Source organism: Plectropomus leopardus, chromosome 17 (genome assembly GCF_026936395.1).
Source record: "Plectropomus leopardus strain MGB_pleo_1.0 chromosome 17, ASM2693639v1, whole genome shotgun sequence".
Classification (NCBI taxonomy): domain Eukaryota; kingdom Metazoa; phylum Chordata; class Actinopteri; order Perciformes; family Serranidae; genus Plectropomus; species Plectropomus leopardus.
This window is the reverse complement of record NC_142192.1, coordinates 24603718-24628439: the sequence shown is the minus strand read 5'-3', so window position 1 is coordinate 24628439 and position 24722 is coordinate 24603718. Positions and strand designations below refer to the sequence as shown.

Here is a 24722-nt window from a genome sequence, read left to right as displayed (position 1 = left end):
AGAAAGATTTTTAGAGTTCAGTGAAAGCTGCAGCAGCTCATCTTCTGGGGAGTCTGGATCCACTAACCCTCTTATAGAAAGAGAGGAGGAAATTATTTACCTCATTCCAGCGAGAGCAGAAAGGTATGGTAGTCCAGATGCTGTGTGAATAGTTAAGTGACAGTGAGGAAGAGGGAGGCTGGGAAGGCTTGAGGAAAGGTTGGAGGGTGGCTACAGTATTTTGGTATATACAGAAAGCAGATAAATGCAAATATAGTTTGTAGGTCAGATAATAGATTTTCTTCCATTTGTTTTATGCACATTTTTATTTCAAGAGAAGATCCAATAACGACTGGAAACACATTTTTACTAATACACCCTGACGTTGCAGTATCCGCTCCTGTTTCTTCTAATGCTGAAAAGAATGTAGCTCATTCTGCCCTTTCCAACCAGAAAGCCCCCAAAACAAGGAATCAGGGACCCAGAACCAGATCTGAGTACTCTTGACCCCAAAGCACAGTTCCTTTTATTTGTTTGGACACTGAACTGTACCTGAGCACAGCTACACACATTACACATTATCATTGTCATTTAGAGGCCTCATATATTTAATAATAATACATGCACATATATGTAATAATAATACATGTAATAAGAGGCCTCATATATCTGTTTGTGCCACATCTGCTAAACCTCTGTCCTGATGGGTGCAAATTAAAGAGGGTAATGGAAGTCCAGTAAGATTGGCTGAGCTTTCTGTGTGTCAAAGATCATTTAAATTTACACCAGAAACTTACAGTTTTTCCCTAAAGACTTTTGTTTTGCAGACTAAGATTACTAAACCAACAGATCATAGCAAATTTTAAAAGTGACCCAATAAACAAAAACTTTCTCAGCAGACAACAATGAAAATTGTTGGTTTGCCTTTTTATACATAGAATTGTTTGTTCCAAGATGGATCCTGAATATTTATACTGCTCAACTGCAGTCACAGGCTCCCCTTTAAAAGACGATCAGAGAGAGAAAATTATCTTGTCACGTACATAGGATTTAGATTAAAACATTTCATTTTGCCCAAGTTTGACAGATTTGCTCAAAATGTGTGTAGCGTTGGAAATATCGAGAGAGAATAGGAGACAACAGATTCTGTCAGGTGTCAGAGAAATTTGAATCCAATCAATACTCCATCATAAAAACTGCAACGACAGGCCCACAGAATAAGTGATGGAGCAAAAAAAGTCAAAGTGTGGTGATTAAACATATTTAGAACTAGCTGCCTGCCTTAACTTCCCTGCTGTAAAGCGAGGAGTGAACAATGTGTCTAAAATATATGTTTTAGGTCAACAGTTAATGATTTTCTGCCATGTCTTCTTTTTGCCATCGTCTTTTTTGTGTTAACCTACAAAATGAACTGAGGTCGATGTTTTATCATACTGCTGTAATCTTGTAGAATTAACCGTGCAACAAGCCAACATAATACTTTGTTTGTATCACACGGCCCTGCTGTGGTCTTTATGTCAATTTAATATCCTAACAGTGGATTCAGTATTTTTCTATAACTTCCAGGCATTTAACTTTTCTTCAAGAATCTCTCCCTCTCGTTCCTAATTTATTTCCTCTTGACCAATTTCCTCCTCTGTCCCCCTCTTTCTCCTCCTCCTCCTCCTCACGGCCATGCTACACTGCTCAGTGTATTAATTGTGGTTTGAAAAATTCCCAGCTGAGGCTTGGTGGGATTGTCGAAGCCAATGGCTCAGAACTGCAGGGCAAGAGAGTGAAAGCTTGGACTCTTTACAGAAGCTGTTCCACCCTGTTGATACTGCCTCGCCGACTGGAAGCGTTGGCACCCACCGCACAGAACTGGCAGTTTGTCCGCTGTTATCTGCGAGCTGCTCACATTCTAGTTGTCCACTGTACTCCAGCTGCCCACATTAATACTATTCTTGTTTCAAGCTTTTCAAATACCAGGATGGGTGTTTTAACACCTCAAGTTACATCGTGAATGAAGCATTCATGCTAAATGGTTTATACATTTAGATTCATAATTGAGTGGTTTCATTAAAGGGCCAGTGTGTAGGATTCATGGGTATATAAATTGGCAGAGATGGAATATATAATTTAGTAAGTATGTTTTCTTTAGTGTGTAATCACCTGAAAATGAGAATAGTTGTGTTTTCGTTACCTTAAAATGAGCCATACATAGGGAGTGGGCCCTCTTCTGCATAGATCGTCATGTTGTACCATCATGTTTCTACAGTTACCCAGAATTGACAAATCAAACACTGACTCTAAAGAAGACTCTAAGAAGAGTGTCAACAAAACAGATATTTTAAATGCAAGTGTTTTATTGGTTTAAATCACTTGGTCTGTTTGTTTTGGAGAGAAGGAGACCTCAGTGGATAATTCGGCTCACAGTAAAAACCTCCTGAACGTCTGGATTTTAATTAAGAAAAAAAGGTGAGCACCGACTAGCAGGCTCTAGACTAGTGTGTTGTCTCCGACATGCCAAACGGCTTTGAAGAAACACTGATTTTAAACAGAAAACTGCTTTATTCAGTGCTTTACTGGTTGTAATCACCAGGTTCATTTGTCCTAGAGAGGCGGACACCTCTGCAGATAACTTGGCTCCTGTTAAAAACCTCCTGAACAAATCACACTGAAGACATTTTAAATGGGAGAAGTTTCAGCTGGTTGCAATCTGCAATCCTCGCCACGAGATGCCACTGAATCCCCCTAAATCTTACACACTGTTCCTTTGACCCTATTAATCCGTTTAGGTTCATTGAAGACTGTGCCCTCTTTAACAGCTAAAAAAAGACGAACAGAAACGCTCCTTTTAACCTGTTGATAACTCTCCCAGAAATCCAAAATGAACTGACAGGTTCAGATTAATTTGCATCTCTGAATTGGTTAGGCTAAAGATTGCCAGCAGCTGGATTTAGCTTCATATTTAATGAGACATGAGGGTGGTATCAATCTCCTCAATTAACTCTCAGCAAGAAAGCAAATAAGAGCAATTTCCCAGATGTAGAACTTCAACTTTGAATACAATACATTTTTTAAGAGGTCTAACATGGAATTACAACTCGGGAGTCTGATTAACAGCAAACATGCATGCCTTCACTGTGTAGGATAACATACTGTACCTTGCTTTGGCTGTGAAAGACATTTTATGTATTAAGTATTTTATGCACATCAGCCCAATCCCCAGAATAAATGGCGGCATTGTGTGTTTCTGCAAACCCTGGATATGTATGTTACCTTTGCTTGTTATTATACAGCAGATATATTGGAATTTTATGCTGCAACAACTGTTTGGTTAAGTTTAGACACAAAACAACTCAGTTATGATTAGGAAAAGATCATGTTGTAGCTTAAAATACCCATTAATGGTGACACTCTCCTGGCAAGAAATGCAGTAATAAACAATCACTTTCTGTTGCATTTTTGGTGGAAGCACAGCTAAAACATCCATGTTTTGGTTGCTAAAAAGCTGCTGAAAAGAGAGCAGTGACTCACTAAAAACAACAGCTGCTTTTGCTGTTTGTTGGTCTTGAACAGTGGTCTGCAGCGTGGCAGACTAGGTGTGATAACAATGTGTGATGGTTAGTTCTATATTTTGTCAACTTTTTTGATGGCTCAGAATCTGGCAAAAGCAGTAAAACTACAATATATTGTACTACAATATTATCTATTATTCAGTAGAGTTAGAAGGAAAAGTAGTTGATTATGCAATTATATTGATATTACATTTTTACAGAAACAGCAGCAATGAGGAATTAAGGCCAATGTCTACAAAAGTGGAGTTAAAAACACTCTCTCCATGTCAACATGTGAGTCCTTCAATAAAAGATTATCAGAGCTGCTGTGTGAACCATCTATTTATCTCCTGGTCAGAGAGCTTTGTTGCATCTCTTTTATCTGCTGTTATGTGAGATAGACATCACTGAAGCAGAGAAAAAATGAACCTCTGTTGCCATGCCGATCTATCTTTGGTTACAAGATGAGGTGCCAAGTGATGGTTGGTCAATATTTATAGACTTATAACAGCATGTGCATGTTGGCTTTCTTCTGTCAATTTGTACCTCTTCAACTTTCTGCCCTCCACCCCGCCTTCGATTCATCAGCCCTCTTTTCCACCTCACTAATCTCTTTCTCTCCATCTTCAAATTTAACCTGCTCCTCACACTTCTGAGCCTTTATGACTCTACTTTGCTCCCCAATGTTTATGTAATGGGTACTGTCAGTGCCATTTTTGCATTGAAGCATCTTTACTGTGTTTGATATTTTACCCCCATCTGGCCGCAGTATGGAGCAAAGAGCTGCTTTTGTTAAGGCAGGAGAACATTGACCTAACACAGTCAACCGCCACCACTTAAGGGTACTTAGCGTTGCCAACTACTCCCCTCTGTGCTGTGGTAGCAAAGTGGTAGCGTGGGGCTCGGCTTGCCCTAACGATCTACAATAGATTGCCTAAACAAGTCAAGAGACATGAAATCATAAAGTCTGCCTTTCTCTTTGTTGTTGTGTTAAAAAGGGGCAAGAACACTGATTCAAATCATGACTCACTAATGAATGAAGCTTCATATTTGATAGTGATCTGATTATAGAGGGGATGAAAAGAGAAGAGAGAAAACGGGGAAAATAACCTCCACGAGCCTATCGCGACTGATCTTTCTCCTCGGCTGGCATCCAATCAGAGCCAGTTTCTCGCCCAGGGAGTCGTCAGGGCGAGGGAGCAAAAGGAGCTGTCGGGGTCCAACCTAACGCCTAGTAATTACCCTGAATTATCATCCTATCTGCTTACCATCCCACATGTTACAAAGGCACTCGTAACGAGCGTTAATAATTACGCCACACTCCACTTGCATCTTACCAGCAGCCCAAATCCCTCTCATCGACACTGATTGGATGATTAAATTATGGATTTTATACAAGGATTTGCAATTAAGGACGGAGCTGTGAGGGATTCTTGCTCAAGGGACAGACGCTGCCGATATTTATGAAGAACCTGGGCTGTGTTTTAGAAGAATGTGCCTCATGTTCTCGGCTTAAGACTAATCGACATTCACATATTAGGCAGAGGTTCTTAATAACAGTTTGTTTTTATGTCAGAAGCATGTTCTTATCAACATGCACAGCACAATTAGTGCCGCTGAAATCTCCCGACCATATTTGTTTGTGTGTTTCCCAACTCTGTTTTGACATAAATGCTTTATTTTTACCCTTTAAGAGTGTCTCCAACTGTGCATATTGAATCCCCACTACTTATGTCCCTCAAAGTTGCAGAAATCTGGAAAAGACACAAGAAATAGAAAAATAAAGAATAAAATGTAGAATTTGAAAATACAGCCTCCTTAGAACCCGAGCACTAAGTGCAGCTGGTGGCTACTCAAACTAAAGGTATTTTTATCCTCCTACTCTTTTTTCCTCGTCCAAATCACAGTTTTGAATAGCCAAAGTTGCTCAGAAACCCATGAAACTTTGCACATGCATCAGAACTGGTGAAAAATTCAATATTTAATGGGCTTCATGCCTTGGGTTTACAAATAGGCTCAACACGCCCCTGTGACACTTCAGCAAAAGCACCTGGTCTAACCTGCGCAATGGCACAACAGAAAGTTTGCTGATCTGGCGGGGAGTCGGGGCTATCAGGGTCCCAGCCACTGGCTGGATTTGTTGCCGTGGCTGCCATCTGGGGGTCCATTTCCAAAACTGCTGCTGCTATCTGCTTGCTCTGCTCCAGTAAGGTGGTCTGTAGGGGCAGGGAGTGACATGAGGACGAACTGTGATTTGACGCTCAAACTAACATTAGTTTAAAATCAAGAAGCTTTATTGTTAACATATCGAGGGTCAGACAACACTGTAACAGAATTCAGGAAGCACTCCCTGAGGCAGCTACATAAACATGAACTTAAAGCTGCAGCATTGAGCCTTGGCTTTAGTTAACAAACTACATCTCTAACACACTTTGCCAAAATTTACTCGTATTTGCTTTATTTTCAGACCCTTTTTGATAATTCCATTTCTTGGGTTTCTTCGCAGTGTATGCAAGTTGTTGCCAATGCTGGATTAGCAACTTTCTCTGCAGGATTCTCAGCCATTGAATCACACGAAACCACCAGTGAGAACGTCCTCTGTCTGAAATGACCTGAGCGGTAAAAGTTTACCGTCATGGACTTGATTTTCTAAAGCCTTAAAGCAGAGCCAAGAGGACGGCCAGAAGTCTAGTTTTCTTTTGGTTTGTCTTTCATTATTTTTGCCCAAAATGTAACTGCCTTGGACGCCCAGTAGCTCACCTGGTAGAGCAGGCGCTCCATGTACAGAGGCCACATCCTTGCTGCAGCAGCTGTGGGTTCGAGTCCGGGACCGGCCCTTTGCTGCATGTCGTCATCTGTCTCTCCCCCTTTCACGCTTGCTGTCCTATCTAAATAAAGGCAAGAAGCCCTAAAAATAATCTTTTTAAAAAAAAATAACTGCCTCCCCAAGCTTTAACATGCAATCTTGTTTTTTTTCTGTTTAGGGCGGGCTCTGATGAGATTGACGGACAGAAAGCTGGAGAGAATGGGTATCATGCAGGAAGCCCAGAGGCAGCACATCCTTCAGCAGGTCCTGCAGCTTCGTGTCCGGGAGGAAGTCAGGACCCTTCAACTTCTCACACAAGGTAGGTAGAACTTTAAGCACTCATTCTCACCCTCTCGGTCCGTCATAAGATATATAAAACATCCTGAACACATGTCATCATGACACTGTGTGTGTCATTCAGCATAATAATTTACGCTCACAAGCTTTAAGACACTGCACGTTTTTCGCAGCACATACTGTATCTGTATCTCCCGCGGGTAAAGATTATTCACAAGGACACAGACATCTCACATTGTGATAAATATTCAAATCATTTACTGTGCAGCATTTATGTGCACGCCATCTGTAGTCATGGCAATCGCTGCATGTTTTAAAGCTCACAGGAAGTGATGAATCAGAAATAATTATGCAACGACCAGTGTCACGCACAAATTTTCTTTTTTGGTTTCTTTTGGTTTAAGTTGATCACAGAGCGGTCATTATATATGCTGATGTCTTGATGTTGAAGTCCACCAATATGTCTTTTCAAGCTATACTGGCATATGATAACATGGTGCAACTTTTAGGCCTAGAAACAAATAAATCTGTGCAAAGTTGCCAGAAGAGTTCAACTTTTAATGAACTTAGACACAGGAATTTGTAGCGTGACCTAAGAGCCAGCCATATTTGCAGCGCTGACCTGTAAGAGCCAAATAGTCCAAAACAGAGGGCTATTGAGCTATTGTACCTTTTTTTAGATAATATTTTTGGGCATTTTTGTTAATAGTACAGCAGACAGGAATGGTGGTGGGGGTGACATGTTGGGGGGGGTTGTAGGTTAATATTGAACCTGGTACACTGCAAAACTCTGCTTTATTGGACACACGCTCTACCAGTTGACCTTGAGGTCACCCCAGCTGCTGTAGCTCACTGTCGGTGTTGAACCATCAACTTTTATTGAACCTCCTCCAATGGAGTAAGAATTGTTCCACAAAACAGCGGTGGTTTGCAGACCGTTATGAGAGAAGGATGTGATAGGATAGATTTTATTGATTATTATTGATTTATTGAAATTTGCCTCGGACTTCACAGAGTCTGCAGTATGAAAATGGCAAAAACAACAATACATGCACCCAAACACAGTAAAAGACACCAGTAAAAACAACAAATACATTCGTCCATCGATTGCACACGCCTATCTGCATCATCATGAAAAATGCACACAAATTACAACAATACTGTGCTGAACAGCAAAATGAGAAATATAACCATGGCGTACATGCATTTTGGCCAAGATGGTGCTGATGGCTTTCATGGACAGTGGGACAAAAGAGTTTTTGAATCGATAGTGTCTGCTTAGGGAGACATCTGCCTGAGGGGAGGAGCTGATATTCAGGGTGGAAAGCATGAGTTGCGTGTGAGATGATTTTCTGTCTGATTATGGTTTGTTGAAAAGTATCTTGAAGACTGAGATATTGCTGGACTTTTATAATCTTCATAACTGTCAGTACTGGTCTGTTGATTTAGACTGTCAAGTTATCAAACTAGCAGAGATCCCATCATGCAGTAGCTTTGCACTATGACAAAAAAGAATAGGAGGTACTTCTGCTGTACTTTAGAACAGATGACTTCTACATGAGGAGTCAATATCCCATTTGCAACTAAGCTAAGCTAACAAGCTGCAGATTTTGCTAACTTACTGTTTGTAAGCTTATAAGCTCAGAGAGCTTTATTGTCCCTGTTCAATAACGTTTTGTTGAATGAAATGGTGGGTATGAGTGAATAACTTTATAACCCAGCCAGGCTGACTCGCCTAAGTAGCTCAGCGGCTACAGCGTTTCACATATAGCCTTGCAAGTAGTCAGTATCACTAATTGTGCTTTCCAATACCCACTCTACCACACTATTTAGTATGCCAGAAAAAGCTTTACAATGTCCCAATACATAGTTTGTCAAATGCAATATACCGAAAGTACCAGGATGTTCTGCTGTAGCCGGTCATAACTATGAAATAGCAATAACAGAGAAATGCACATGTAATTTTACCATTTTGAATATAATATTTTAGTAGGCCTGCGCCTTAAAATTCAGAGATTCAAATCATCATCATCTGTGATTGCTTCAAGTTGAGGAGTCGCTAGGATTGTTTGTTTTTTTTGCTCATCAGTATGCTGTGCAGTGTACTTCTGAGATGTTTCAGCCCTCTGATTTTGCTGCGGAGTGAGTGCTCTTCACTTTCACGATGATCTTTGCTACATGGAGCTGCAGACATGCAGGCAGCCGCACAAAGGGGGATATACTGTAAGGCTCTGAGAAAACATTACCTACTCTTTTCTGCAGTGAACTGGTGAATTTACAGCTCACGGCAACTTAATGACACAGTCTCTGGCTATGGTTTGATATCGAGTGTTGTCAAAAAATGTTGTCAGTTCTTTAAGCTTGTTGACTTTTTCACCTGAATGTCACTGTCACACTGAACTGAGCCTGTTCAAACTTCAAAACTCTGTATAGAAAAAAATCATTGAATATTCATATTGATCAGCCAAATCTGATTCAACTGGCATAATTATGAGTTGAGTACAGCCCTTTATTTAAGAATCTTCAATGTATGCAGTTATAACTTAAAAGTTAAACAGTGTGTGCATACTGAATGCAACAGTACATACTTAGAGCTTCTGCAGTACCTACTAAAGTAAAAAGAAAAAATACACAGCTTAACCTTTAGCTCCCTCCTGTTTCCCATGAACAAGTGAATTTGTCTTTGTGGTGTAACTGTTTTTTTTACGAACCAACAAAGTAGTTTTTCACAGTCAGTATTCCTTACCAAAATTAATTCTGTATGTTCTTGAGGCTTAATATAGACACCAATTTTTTTTGGTTTGTTTTTTTTCTTTAAATCTGTTATTGTTTTTTGTGGCTGCTTTTGTTGACTCATGAAAAAAAGTCTTGGCACATCAGTAGATTGGTGTGAAACCAGCTCTGTGTATAATGTCACATGCATGTACGTGTGTGAATATGCGCCCTGCTGCAAAAAACATTGCACCAAAGCCTACTCGTGATTAAAATAGTTACAGAGAACTTTTAACATTGATAACTTTACTCACCCACAGGTTCAGTATAACTCAGGCTGCTTTTCAGAAGTGAAGTTTCCAATCATGTTTCAGGGTGACTGTAGAGTCTAGAGTCTACCTACTGTATGCAAGACACTCATCTTCACAATATGTGTAGGTGCTATTTCACTCCAACGCAAGCACGAGGATAATCGGTGCTGGCGTGCTGATAGAAGAACAAATACCTCCACCATTTTTCAAGCAGTGTTTAATACTTGAAAAAAAGGAAGCATGGTCAGTATAATTGTAAGAGGAGATAAACAGTTTATCACGCTTTGCAGAAAGAGGAGAGAGTTCTCTGAATTCGGGATACATTCTTAAGAAATGACCTTCCTGTAAAAAATAAGCTTATTATTAGAAAGTATTTTGGATTGAATTTTGAAACCGCTTCTCTCACACGAACAAAGTTTGTCCAATAAAAGAAGGGTTTCCCCCGGCAGTCATGAGACATTGAAATGATTTGTAGCTTTCAGCATAAACCATGGAAATAGAATTAGAGTAGAACAGGCATTCCCCTGCAAAACGAGCGGCAGCAAAATCCGTTATAACAGGATAACTTCTGTGTAAACTTCTGTATAACTCAACGTATTACCGTAACTGTCTTTTCCCCCTTTTTTTTTTTAGTTGCAATTAATTTCATGTTTGTTGAAATGTGTAAATAAAAACTGTTGCTGCGTGCACAGGAGAGAAGCATAAAAAGACCACGAGGATAAACAGCGTGCAGATCATATCTAACTCTGTGAATTGAGGGTTTGTTTTCATCCAAATTAGAGTTGGTGATTGTTGGAACAGTGGAACAACTAATTTGACCACTAACAAGATGAACTGCGATGGTTTTGTTGAGTTTTATTTTGCTTCTGTCTAGTTTGTCATTATTTCAAATTGAACGTGCAGTATTTTCACCCATCAAACTGATTTACGCTGAATTTGACTTTTCACCACAGACTCATGTATGAGGCTCCAGCAAGCTTTCCTCTGTTAACCTTGCTGTTTAAACTTTACAGAATTTGCATTTCATTATAGCAGTTGGCTGTTATACAAGAGACCACCATCACCCTCTCTTTGTCATATTATTCTATATGCACAGTGTGACACCCTGCAGTTTCTCACTTTAACCTCATTTCTTTGCTGTCTACATAGCGCACTTCACACTTCGCACACTGCATCCTGTTGCAAGTTTTGTAACAACAGCCAGGTGTTGTTGTTTTCCATCCCCTCCCTGCCTTCTTCACATCGCCCCGTGATTCTCAGCTTCTCTTGTCTCTTACACGGCAATTCTAGCAGCCGCCCTCCTCCATCACCGCTACCAGCAGCACACCGCACCACCACCGCTACTTCCATCAGCACCCGTCTGCCCACAGACTCTCAAGCAGGGCCTTGCCGCAGGGGCAGAGAAACAAATTCTTAGGATCTTTGTCACTCGGGCAAAATTCTTGGAAAACATTTGGAGTGTAATAAAGCAGCTCCTATCCCCCGCTGCTGTTTTGGTCCCCCAGCAAGTGGAAAATAGAAAGAGAAAGAGAGAGTGCGAGAGAGAGTTTAGCTGAGTGATGACACTTTGCTAAGGGCTACTTTCAGCCTCCCATCCTCCTCGTGCACTCTGTCTCATCTTCGCCACTCTTTTTTCTCCTCTCTCCTCCTCGCCTCTGTATTGATGATATGAGAAGCGACAGCCCACCTTGCCTCAGCAGCGAGAGGCCGCTGGCCTCAGCAGGAAGTAGCCTGTTAGTGGAGCCTGGCTGGGCCTCGGGGAGAAAGGACGGAGGGACAGAACAGAAATATTGGCTGAAGTTAGGGTTGGGCCAGTGTGGGGAAGGACTCTCTACGGCAGCTGCTTTCCTTCTTCTCTCTCTGCCTGGCACGAGTTAACACAATTGTAATGGTAGCATTGTGCCATTAAAACACTCCCAATAATCTCTCACTAACAGTGAAACGGCTCAATGTAGTCATTAAACCTTTTGGTAAATGTTGGGTAGCGTTAGCGGCATGATACTTACAGTTAATCCTGTCAGTATGTGTGTGACTTTCACAGGCACAGCAGTAGTGTCGACATAAACCGAGAGTGAGAGATAAGAATCAAAACACAGCAAGCAGCTCTACAATACATACAAATCGTCAAATTTGCAATAAAGTTGCGGTGATGGGATAAAATTGCAAGGTTGCACAGAATTCAAGGGGATTGGCTGAAATTGCTTGAATTTTTCCAATTGCAACGTTGCAAAATCCTGCAGAGACTTACTAGCGGCTCTGTTAGTCTGTTTATATCCAAAGATGATTGTTGGTCATGTTGTCATATTACTCATTACTAATGCAATGCAAGTTATATTTAGCACCATAATAGTGTCACAGGTTGCTGTCTTTTTAATTTGCCAGAATGTGTCACAATGACAGATGTTGGTTCAGCCGGTTTACATAAAATCTAAATGGTTTTATTACATACACCAGAACAGATTGGCAAAACCGGAAATCAACCCAACTTTAGTGGAAGTAGGGAATTAAGAAATTTAAAACTTGAAGATCTGGAGGACGAGGAATGTTAGAAAATGTCTCTGTGTTTTTATTTGAGAAAATTATGCGTACATGCTGTTCTGCATCACATGAATTATGTATAAACCTATAAGAATTATCACAGGAAGTCATGAAAAATTGCTATAGATAAGAAATTATATGCATGAATGCTAAATATAAACTTTTTTTTATTTGATCTCGGCAGTTATTGTGTGCTTTATGGTAACCATTGTTTGAAGTTTCTTGTATTTACCAGCTGTATCACTGAAAGTAAGTGATAGAATGATGAGAATGTGCAACAGTGGGAAAAGAAGGAGACAGAAACAGAAGTATTTTAAGTCTCCTAAGCTGTCGCTTCAGGAGATGCTTTTGGCAGGGAGCGAGAAATTGGAAGGAGAAGAGATGGTGGAGTATTTCCAGGCCGACGGCACACTTCCTCGAGCTGCTGCTAGAGGGAAATACAGCTGTAACCAGCAGGAAGCCGAGCCAGAGAGAGAGAGCAAGACGGTGGCTGGGAGTGGTGATGAGATGATGATGATTATGATGAAGAGAAAAAAAGAATGAGGAGGAGGAATGGCAGGAAGAGTGAAGAGAGAGAGACAGGACAGTAGGTGTCGAAGGTAGGATGACAAAGAAAAGGAGAGAGGGAGAGAGAGAGGAGGTGAGAAGACAGAGAAAATGGAAAGTGAGGAGTGTGAGAAAGAGAGGAGGTGAGAAAAGGAAACCCTCCTCCCTCTGAGATCTTTTGGAAGACAAATACATCTGTGTATCTGTGAAATTTCTATATATAAAATCATCTTAATACAGTAGGCAGTGTGCAAATATGTATATCTATATATATCTATGCATCTATATATATATGTATATATACTGTATATACAGCAAATTCTCAAATATAAATCCGATTTAAAAAACTGTTAGTTAAGTTATAAAGGCCAAATGAAAAACATTACTGTTTTTATTTATTATTTCTGCTCTACTTTGCTTGTTTGTTTGAATTTTTTAAAATTGTTAAACATCCTATAGATCTTTCACATTACATCAACTGTTGGATATTGTAATATTGAAGATGGCCTTGTACACTGCAAAGAAATGTCACTGTTAAATAACAGTAAAGAGCTTGCAGCACAGATGCCATCAATATACCGTAATTTCACAGTATTTATACTGTAAAATGACTTTACAGCGTATTACTGTAAAACAGAAAAATGTTCATTTCTGTATTTCCACAATATACAGTAAATATACTGCTGTCCAACCCAAATGAAGTCCCTTGGGATTTGAGGGTAAAATATTTTTGTCTGTTTTTCTAAAAGAAATTGATTGAGAAACAAAAAGCACTAGCCTATTGTTGGATTAGCAAGACTAACTTTAAATGCATTGCTAACTGCAGTACCAAACCGTTTTACATAAATACAGTGTTTTACTGTTTTGCTATCAATTAACAGCAATTAAAAACGTAAACTTAAAGTTTCAACGTAAACTTTTTAGCAAAACATGGATATGTTACATATGTATGTTATTATGTAGCAGATTCGTTGAAACATCGCTGTGGTTAACGTGGCACAAAAATCACTTAGTTTTGTTTTAGAAAAGATCATGTTTGGCCTAAAATACCAGCATTTAGTCGCACAATTCCAGCAGTAAACAGGGCAATGTCAAGTTAAAAACACCTGCTTTTCATGGCACTATCCCAGCAGTTAACGCAGTTATTTTTGGTATAAAACAACCGCTTTTTGTGGCACGATCCTCAATGGAAACACAGCAATACGTTTGTGAAAAACAACTGTTTTTCATGGCACTATCCAGGCAGGAAAGTCAGCGACATCTCAGTAAAAAAGAACCGTTTGTCATGGCACTGTCTTGGCAGGGAACACAGTAATGTCTCATGGATAAACACCCCTTTTTCGAGGCATTTTCCCCTGTAGAAACACACTAAAAGATCTCTCAGAGATACCCATGTTTGGTAGCTACAAAGCTGAAGGAAAAGATGATGACTTGCGGAAAAACAACCAGGTTTGGCAGGCGCCCTGCTTAAGTGTCACGCCATCCATCATCCCCTCCTCCTCCACGTGACAGTGTCAGTTCATATACTACATCACTTGAAAAGACGTGTATGAAATGTACAGATGTGGCATTTCCATGTTTTTGCAGAAACATCCAGTGCCAACGGTTTCTTCTGGGCTGCTGCATTACAGTAAAATGATGTAATTATCTGTACTTACCAGACTGTCATAGTTGTCCTATTATTTGCTTTTACCCACTTAGTCATTATGCCCACATTACTGATGATTATTTATCCAAATTTTCATTTTTTAAATATTTTGTGAAAGCACCAATAGTCATTATTACCACTTTCCTACAATATCAGTATTGAGGCATTTGGTCAAAACTATTGTAATATTTGATTTTTTCTATATGTATATATAGATATATATTATATTGATATGTAATAAATATATTCCTGTTCATTGTAGCTTTGCACACACATTGATATTTTTTTATATTTGGAACTAACATACTAGTTTAATACATTGTATCGTAGCATAAGGCACACTTTTATATTGTACACATTTTCTATATTGTACATACTTTATTATAATTATGTTTTTTTTATATTTACATATTGTACTAATTGTTACTATTACTGTATTTATAGTTTTACATTTTTTTTTTACATTCTTGTGCTTTTACATATTTCTACGATGCGATAATTCTCTATGCTGGCATCAGAGCGACTATAACGAAGCACAGTTTCTCCCCTGGGAATCAATAAAGTATTTCTGATTATGAGTACAGTAACTCAAAACAGCAGAGTGATGCACATAATAGGAATCTATCTACCTATCTATCTATCTACATCTATCTATCCATCTATCTATCTATCCATCTATCTATCTATCCATCTATATTGGAACTAGTGTTGCATAAATGTTGTTTATGCAGAATTAATCGAGACAGCAGTTAATCATTGTAAGATAAAGGCATAGGCATCATTTTAAATTTATGGTATACAGGTTTATGGCAAATAGAAGAGAAGAGAGAGATTTACCACGAAGAGAAACATGATGGAGCACGAGAGACAGAAGGAGAGAGACGTCCACCATCTCTAACGTGAGGGAGTGCAGAGGAGAGCGCTGGAGCGAGCAAGGTACACAATAGAGGAAAAGGCGAGAGAGCAGACGAGAGAGAGCGAGGTGTTGTAATTACTGCAGTGTACCCAGACAGAATTAGCTAGACGGACAGTGATTAACCTTTAAGGCTTGCTGGGCCATGGGAGGGAAATAATTAGATTTCCCCCCTCTCCCTCTCTCTCCGTCTCTTTGCCTCGGGGACGGCGGAGAGTGGAGGCTCATCACTTATTGCTTACAGTCAACAGAGACGGAGCGAGGTACTCCAAATAGAAAGTGATACCCAAACAACAGCGGCCTCAGAGTGTTTGAGAGGACGACCTGATAGTGGCACTTTGGAGTCAGCGCAGGGTGCAAAACAAGGGTACTTAGTTGTGCTGTTCTCCTCCACTGCACGACTGCTCGATGGAGACAGAAGTGATGGAGAGAGAGCTTGATAAAGAGGTTCACATCTTGTTTATTTTCTCCGCTCTGCACATTTTGCCCAATCACTGCCAAAACTGTCAACCTCGTACATTGTGACATCAGAGAGGTGAATGGAGAGGGAGGTTTTAGACAGTGTTCAATGCAACAAGCTCTTTGAAGCATGCTGACCTCCTCAGGATGAGATCATATATGGTTATATAAATCAAGTACAAATTTGGACATTAATTGAAAATGACATCAGTAGTGATGTCAACACTGATTGCTCGTAGTGTTGATAGGATTGTTCAAAAATTTTTGATACCAGTACTGATACCTTGACTCGATGCTGGCTCCTGACAATACTTTGATTGATACTAATATTATAAAATCAATTTTAGTAAAAAGACACTTCACAGTACAGTTCAAAACTTTAATGTTTCATCTTCTTGGCATTTTTACACACTCAAAGTTATTTCTTAACATAAAGATGTTAGTGCTGTCGGCTTAAACGCGTTAATCGCGATGCGATTAATGTCCGTACATAACGAGCTGACATTCCTGTCTTTAAGAGGCTTTACTGGGCTGAGTTTTACAGCTCGAGTGATGAAACTGGTATCATTAACTAGAGGACATAAGGAATACAGTGATCCCATCTTGTCATGCTAGTTTATCAGGAATGGGGCTTAATAACTCGGAAAAACGTTAGAAAAACAGCATGGCTGTTTCACAGGGGTTGCTTGACCTCTGACCTCAAGATATCTGATTGAAGTGGGTTATAAGGATACCCGTGGGTGTCTCCTTTGCAGATAAGCCCACTTTATGATCGTCCCATGCATGTTTTGCTGTCTTTTGATTCCTTATCAAGACAGTCTGGTAAGAATTGCTTTACCTTGTCAATATGGGCTTCAAAACTGATTTGAAATGCAAAGTAATGCTGCGTTCATGCGTATGAATATCATTACTGTCAGGTGAAAACAGTTTTTCTCTCACATGAAATAACATAAAATCAAAATTTAATTACAGCAGTGGTGAAATGTGTCTTTTAATCCATAACTTTCCAATTCCTGAGGAAATGCAAAAAAACAAAAGGCTATGGATTCTCATCTGATTGCCATTCATATACCAAACTGACGTCTTAAAAGTTGTCAGATTTCCTCAAGTCATCAGGGAAGGAGCACGTCCTCCTTCAGCTGACATTAAAATGTGACCGTCATCACAACTGCAGTTATACAGTTTTCACTCTAAAACAGAGCTGCGGAGCTTAATGCCTTGCATGATGAACAATAAAACCTTGTTTTTGACAGTTAATGGTGAGTCTTTTTTATTGAAACGCTCTTGTCAGGAACAGCTGTACTTCGAAAGGGAGGAAATGAAAACAAAAGATACAATCGACAGACAAAAGCTTTTATAAAATGTCATCACATGAAAAAAAACAAGTAAATAAAGAAAGGACATTTAATAAAAGATCAACACACAGAAGAAAATTGAAAAACAAGATACGAGTTTAAAGGTTTAGTGTGGGGGATTTAGGCGAATGTATTGACAGAAGTGGAAATATAATTTAATGAGTGTGCTTTCTTTAGTGTATAATAACCTGAAAATACAAATCTCTGTGTTTTCTTCACCTTAAAATAAGTTGCTGAAGGTTTTCAGTCCTCCAGGTCTTTGTAATTTTAAGTGTTTTGTCGTAGGCAACTGGACTTGTTTGAGTTTCACTTCTTGTCCGACCGGCTTCTTCAGATCTAACCAGACTGGATGGGAGTCGGAGGCTTTAACCATGTGTGGGTGTGGACCCTTAATGAGTCTTTGACGTCACACGTGATCTCTGAGTTTCAGAGTCATTTTGGCCACATGTGAGTCGGCGATTCACCTGGCCATCATGTGTGTCGTGACCATGTTGCAGCGTTATGTTTTCACGGTAGCGAAACGATAGGGGCATTGGCACTTTCACGTCAGCCACTGTGGTCAGTAGCCCCATCACAATGAGCAGTATTTTAAAACTCGCAACTGCTTTATTTAGTGTTTATACTGGTTTAAATCACTCGCCCTGTTTGTTTTGGAGAGGAGGAGACCTCTGGGGATATTTTACATTTTTATATGTTTTATCCTGAACATTTGGATCTTAAATGATCAAAGACAGGTGAGCAGCGATTAGCAGCTGCTGGGCCAGTGACATGTCTTTGCCACGCCAAACTGCATTGGAGAAGCATTCATTTTTTAATGTGAAACTACTTTATTCAGTGCTTTTAAGGCTTTAATTCACCTGGTTGATTTGTTTTGGAGGCGAAGAGACCTCTGCAGATAATTTGCTCCTGGATAAAACCCCTCGAACAATGAACATTGTATGAATTCTAACCAGGAGCAGGGGGTCAAAATCTGCAGGCTTCACCGCTAGATGCCACTAAATCCTTCTTAATCTCACACACTATGTGTGTCTTACACAGGCATGTTCATTGTACAGTTTGTATTTAGATTTAATATGTGTATCCATAGAAACAAGCGAAGACACCTGAGACAATATGTAAAGGACAAGCTGATGAACAAAAGCATCCAACTCTCTTCAGATGAATGAAAGTGAGTTATGGCTTCATATTAACCTCTCTGACAGCTTAAAAAGTCAAACATTGAGACAATGGAGAAGTGGGAATGAGAATGTGATGATTAATTAGGTTGTTTTCCAGATAATGGCATTTAACCGTTCACATAGTTGCCTGTAAAGGCCTCCAGTGACTGCACTGAATCTCTGTGAATTAACTCTAATACAAAGATTGGGAGCCGTTAAGCCGTCATATTTCTCCCTTTCTTAAAAAAAAAAAGAAAAATCTCATTTTACTCTTCTTCTGTATTCAATTTCATGCTTATAACCATTTCAGAGTTTTCAATAACACTGCTATGGCAGTAAATATGCTATTACTGGCTTGTGAAATCATCACTCTTAAAAGAAACTTGAATTACACAGCTGACGGAGCTCTATGAAAGTGGTTTTCTGAGTACATAGCGCTAATCTGTGAATGTAGACACAGGCTCGCTGTTTATGCTTCATTTACTGTAACAGAGTCTCATTTGAGAGAGGAGACGGAGACAACTTTGAAAGAAATTAGACATAGATGCTTTACAGTTTCACTTTCTTTCACTTTGTGCCTGTAATTGTCCACCAAAATTTGAAAACCATTTGTTTTAAAGTCTGTTTGCAATTTATCCTGTATTTTTACTTAGTATTTTTCTAAATGTTAAAAATTTACCTATAATTTATATTCTTACCGTGTCAGTCAATCACAGAAACCATAAAAGCAAACATTTAAATTTAAATAAATACAAAATCTTTGAGCACCTATAGTTTATTTTTTTGACACAGTGTAGGTGTTTGTGATTAACATTTGTTTACGTATAAAAACATTTTTATAAGCACAAATCTCAGACACAGTAGTCTGCATTTCTTATTCAGGTCCCAGGGTGAGAAAGTTCAATACGGCTTTTGTAGAGAACTGTGGCCTCGGGGCAGTAAATGAAGGAAGCTTTCCTGTTGTGCTTTAGTAGACCTCTGTTCCATCGCTGCAGGCACCTTAATGAATTATCTCTCTGCGCCTCATGGCTTCATAAAGGAAATCTCTTCAGTCAGAGACCTTTGCTGAGCAGCATGTCCTCCTCTGTCTTCTGTTTCTCGCGTTTTTTAAACTACAGTACTTCAACATGCATCGTTTGCTGACATGGAGATCTTGAATGTTGGAGAGAAACTGAGCTAAGCACAAATAAAGGCTCGCACTCGTAGGTTGTGCATTTTCCCCAGCTAGTAGATGAACGCTTCATTTTACAGTCAGCTGATTGTTTGAAAACGGGCAGCACAATCAATAACTTGTTAATGCTAACAGGTCTGAAGAGAGGACATTGTTAGCGGGACTAAGAAGTAGCAAGGCGCCATGTGAGCATGTGCAGGAATTCTTGTTGTATCTCGCCATGTCTGATTAAACATCAGTGTTGCAAGTATGTACATATTTTTTGGGGGGGAATTACTGTATTTAACTTGAGTTTTTTTTGGTCAACTTTCAATTTTAGTGAAAAGAAGATCTGAAAGTGAAAAAAAAAATGAAACAAAAAAAAGATTTGAATGACAAAAAAAAAACAAACATAAATTCTGCAACTGAAAAAATGAGACCTAAAATATGAAATTATGTATAAGTGAATATTAGAAATAAATTATTTATTCAAATGAATACCAGAATTATAAGCAATTAAAATCAAAATTTTCCTACACTCATTTTTCGTTTCAAAAATGTTTTTTTTTAATCATTCGAGATCAAAACTTTACTTTCAGTTTCTTTCTTTTTTTTTTTTTTACAAATTAGCAAATCTTTTGGCTTTTATCTGGCTCCAGAGACTTGTTGCTCATTTTTCTTATTAGGACCAGAGTTATCATTGTGACACATCGAATAGTTCATGAGCAAGCCTCACCTGAGCAGTCCAGCAGGTAAACTTTTATAATGCGCACTGTATCTTACTTGTAGCTCAATTGAACAAAAACCCTCCAAATTCAGCCACTGTGACCCCTGTGGAAGGCCAAAAGTACACGTAATCTGTCGGCCATCATGTGTGAGCAGAGTATCTTTACTCCAAAGTCTTTATTGAAACCATTCACTCTGAAGACTTAAGGAGCTGAGGGTGACTGCTGTCCTTCCTTTGGGCTTTTCAGTGAATCAGATGTCTTGCCCCAGTGTGCGGGGAGCTGAGAGCTCTCATTATCCCCGCTCCCTCCTCAGGATCCTGCCCTCTGTGGAGCCACTTCCTCCTGAAACCTCCCTCGACTCCATCCATCCACCCACCCCTCCGTCCCCCTCCCTCTCTCTTTTTCTTGCTGCAAGCGAAGGTCAAATTAATTCTTTTTCATAATTTCCTGTCAGCGAGATTCCTCCCTCAGAGACTCCATCTATGGCTCAGTGCCTGAAACATGTGATTACGGCAAAGACGAAGTGAATACCTGTGTCTGACAAAGTCAATTATGTTTTTTTTCTTTCCTTATCCATATAGTTATATAAGGCGGGTGGTAATATCATATTTAATAAAGTCTCCTACAGTTGCACTTTTACTCTTTTAAAAATGAATGCAAACGTGTGTATGCCGTGGGTGACACGCCACATTAGGAGCTAATACGGGCTCGTGCTCACAAAAGAAATGTCATTTGGGAGCAAATGGCTTCACCGCTCCAACGACACAGTGTGCCCTAACCTTGCTCATTAACGCTGTGGGTCTCTGAGGGTCTCAAAGCCTAAACGCAGACATCCACAACACAGCTACACACCTCAGATGGTAATAATGTTATGAAATACAGAAAGTAATTGCGTCCCCTGTTGTGAAAGCAAAGGTTCCTTTCATTAAGGCATGAATTGAAACTGGCCGTGGTAATGAAGGTAGAGCAGACACCCCATAGCTGGTATGGCATTCATTCAATCCCTAAATGGAGTCCGGTTGCATTTTTGAAACGAGAAAGGAGGGAGAGAGGAACGTAAATGAGCATAACTAATGTGGCATATTGAAACGAATCCCCCCTCCCACAAAAAAGGACTTTTTTTTATAACCTCAAGCTATAATTCTCCTTGACATGCAGTGAAGACTCCCTGCTCAGGGCCCCCAATTACGGACTTTCACTCTGAACGCTTCACACTGGACTGCCAGTCGGCCATTTTCTCTTTTTCTGCAGGAAAAAAAGAAGCAGAGAGGGAGTTGTCAAGGTTAGGCGAAGCGCATTTCATCTAGTTTTACCCAGGGAGAAGCAAAGGGATGCATGAATACAACAAACCCGCTCTTACCTCCAACTCTGGCTCTCAAGGACACTAGATGCGGCAGAACATGTGCAGATCTCTTAATGCAGCTGGAGGAGCGAGGGTGCCGCAAGAATTAAAAAAATATATATGTGAAGGAGGGGAAGAAAATGTAGAGAAATAAACAGACAATCAAACAGGATAAAAAGGTGGACAGGTGGAATAGCTGGAGGCAGAGCACCGGCACTCAAGTCATACGTGATATGTTGTGTGTGTACACACAGTGATCCGGCCTCTGACCCGCGCCAGAGGAAAACAGATTGCTTTGACAGGTCCGCTGACATCACATGAGCTGTTCTGCTCTTTTGCCAGAGTCTCCGGAGAGTCCTTGGCTGCCAGATGTCCAGTAAGGTTTGAGGCATTACTGTAGCTCGCGCCCTATAATGCGAAATAATAACAGGGGAAATTTGCAGAGAGCTTAGCCGTCGATACACTATTTGTATAGATGTGATCTCGCCCCACAAAGGCCGAGTCTCTGCAGAGCCCTGGATCCCGTCGGTCATGTAAACTTAATGAAGTTCATGCATCTTGCAGAGCTGAGCTGTAAATGGTACGTCGGTGTGAAATCACGACCTGAACTCTGTGCAACAAAAACGACCCCACTGGTCGATGAAACCCAAACGCTCGATAGTTTGCTCTTTTATGCCTTTTTAAACCAGAAGCGGTGGGTAAGGTTTCACTGCGCAGAGCCACATTCATTAGTTTATAGTGATATGAGAAGCCATTAAAAAGTCATTGCATCGGTCGCCTGGCAGTGCGGCTGGTTCCACTCAGTCTGCTGCTGTCTCCAGCCCCCCTGACCACCTCCGGACATCCAGGAGCCCAGACAGCGTGGACAGACCAGACTCCTGAGCACACGCCTTCAGATTCCCAGCACTCGCTCGTGATCTTACCAACCTGGATCAATAGCCAGAGGACACTTACTGTACTCTGAGACTGGCCATTACCCCATAAACATGCCTGAGCACTGGCTCCAGACTTACTATACGTGAACGTGTAGAGGAGAAGAATGGCACCCATGGAGTTGTTTAGCCTGCTGTTGGTTGCCAGGGTGACCATTTAGCAGTTTTGAGGTAATGCGGTGGTAAGCTTATAAGTTGATGCATAAGAGCAGACACCCTGATGCGTTAATATTATATAAAACTGTTCCCTGGTACTTCACTTTAGATACCTTATTAATAGGATAATGCCACAGTTTTGAAAGTACACAATTACTTGCAGTATAATTATCTTAGTTTTAGTCATTTAGGGATTTTGCATGTACAAAGTAAGAATGTAGATCATTTATTTTAGAAAAAAATAGGCTCATGTTATTATAGTTTCCTATGAATTAATTAAAGGGTCTTTTATTTTGCATATTTATGTTTCTGGACTTAATGGACTAAAATTACGCTTTAGTGGAGAAGCAGAACTAAATGTGTTAATTAGAGCACAGAAGTAACAGTGTGCAGGATTTAGGGGGACATATTGGAAGAAATGGAATATATAATTCCTAACTATGTTTTCATTAGTGTATAATCACCTGAAAACAAGAATTGTTGTGTTTTCCCAAACATAGAATGAGCCTTTTTTATCAGAGCGGCTCCTCCTCCACCAGGCCTCGAGAATGTGCACCGAGCTATGAAGCCACTTTTCGTAGTAACCAGACAGTGGAATTACAACTTCTGGTTCTGTAACATGATGCCATCAGGCCCAAAATGACTCTTTTCCAATTAAGTTAGTTGTGAAAGAGTGTCACAACCCCTCAGAATGACTTATTTGACTGTCAGGATTTGATTCATAATAACATCTCAAAAGTCTAGAAGTTCAAGTGAGTGGAGGGCTCAACTCAGTCCCTCCAGGATGTTGGGATTGCATCAATTGATGCAAATGGAGCTATGCCCTGTGAATTCTGTGCTAACTTGCACTTTTCCTCACCATAACTTTACATGTGTACTAATTAAAACAGGTAAAATCTTATTTCATTGTAGATGACGCATGAATTGATTCTCATTCTGTGAGAAACTCTGAATGGGTATGACAATAAGCTCTGAATCAGTAACAGCAGTCAGGCATTTCAGGCTGCAACAATCTCCAAAACAACCCGCAAAATCTGGTAGGAACTGTAAATCAGCCACACAGAGATGGTTACTCGCTGGCCTGTCGTCCGTTTACTCATAAGAATGAAACGCTGCCTAGAAAGCTGTATCTGGTCTGCTTTATAAATCTGTGTCATCCAAAGAGTTTTCCATGTTGTTTCTACAGTAGTCCAGAATGGACAAATCATACAATAGTGTTCAATAGTGCTCTAGATAGGGCCATGCGTGTTTTTGCATTTGCCACTGTAGTTCTTGTACACGTGTGTGGCACATGGGACACGTTTCACTTGATTGCAGTCGGCAACCTCAATACTAGATGCCACTAAATTCTGCACACTAGACCTTTAGCTGTGGCACCAGCAATATAGATGAGCTTTCTGTTTACTGTTGTTCCTGTTTTCTGTTTGACATTTCAACCTAATGGCATAAAAACTTTTTAGAAGTTTTTTTTATAGAAAACATTTGATTTTGAGGTTGTCTTCACAGGGCACTAGATGTAAAAAAAATTGTATTCTAAGACCCCCCAAGACATTCTGTATTTCATGGTCGAGTTTAACTTTAATGTAAATGCATACTGTATTTTAACTTCAGTGTTAATCTCTTTAATAAAATCTTCCTTGATGCAGTTCAGGCAGACAGCAGTGCTCGAAGGAGACCACTTCTTTCAATCTAAAGTACTGTAATTATACTGAAGATGTTTCTAACACCGTGAGTCTAGAGGTACATTCACAATGTAGATGTTCCAATTAAAGTCCAATATTCTAGTGCTTAACTATCAAAAGACCCATTCACATGCAAGTTATTGCTGTATGTTTATGTGAGCATTGAGCAGACACAGCCAGTGCAGCCAGGAGCAAGAGTGACGGATATAAAAAGAATATTTATTCTCCGAATCACCTCAGAACGCACAGCTCCATAGATGCATAAAGACGAGCATAAAGGAGAGCGAGAGAAAGGTATTGAGCAGAAAGAGGGAGGGATGGCAAGGACATTTTGAGAGAAATGGGGTGCAACGAGTAGGTACATAAAAGGAAATGATGTATATTACACAAGTCCAGGATCATGGTTTGTGTATGGAGGATTTATGGCGGTGTACTTAGCAACAGCGCGGCACCACACCTGATCATCCATTAT

The 24722-nt window shown here is 39.9% G+C and overlaps 1 protein-coding gene across 6 annotated transcripts in view; it reads left to right on the top strand.

Annotated features, from left to right (window-relative positions):
- samd12 (sterile alpha motif domain containing 12) overlaps positions 1–24722 on the top strand; it is a 145904-nt gene that overhangs the window by 51543 nt on the left and 69639 nt on the right. For 2 of the 6 annotated variants that reach the window (XM_088090158.1, XM_088090157.1), the window contains exons 4-5: positions 6503–6643; positions 10935–11215. In XM_088090158.1, coding sequence (XP_087946284.1) covers positions 6503–6643; positions 10935–11200 — 407 coding nt within the window. In that variant the 3' untranslated portion in view covers positions 11201–11215. Of the gene's footprint in view, positions 1–6502; positions 6644–10934; positions 11216–11317; positions 11829–24722 lie in introns of those variants that run through there. The other 4 variants (XM_042505969.2, XM_088090161.1, XM_088090160.1 and 1 more) reach the window with 3 other exon arrangements.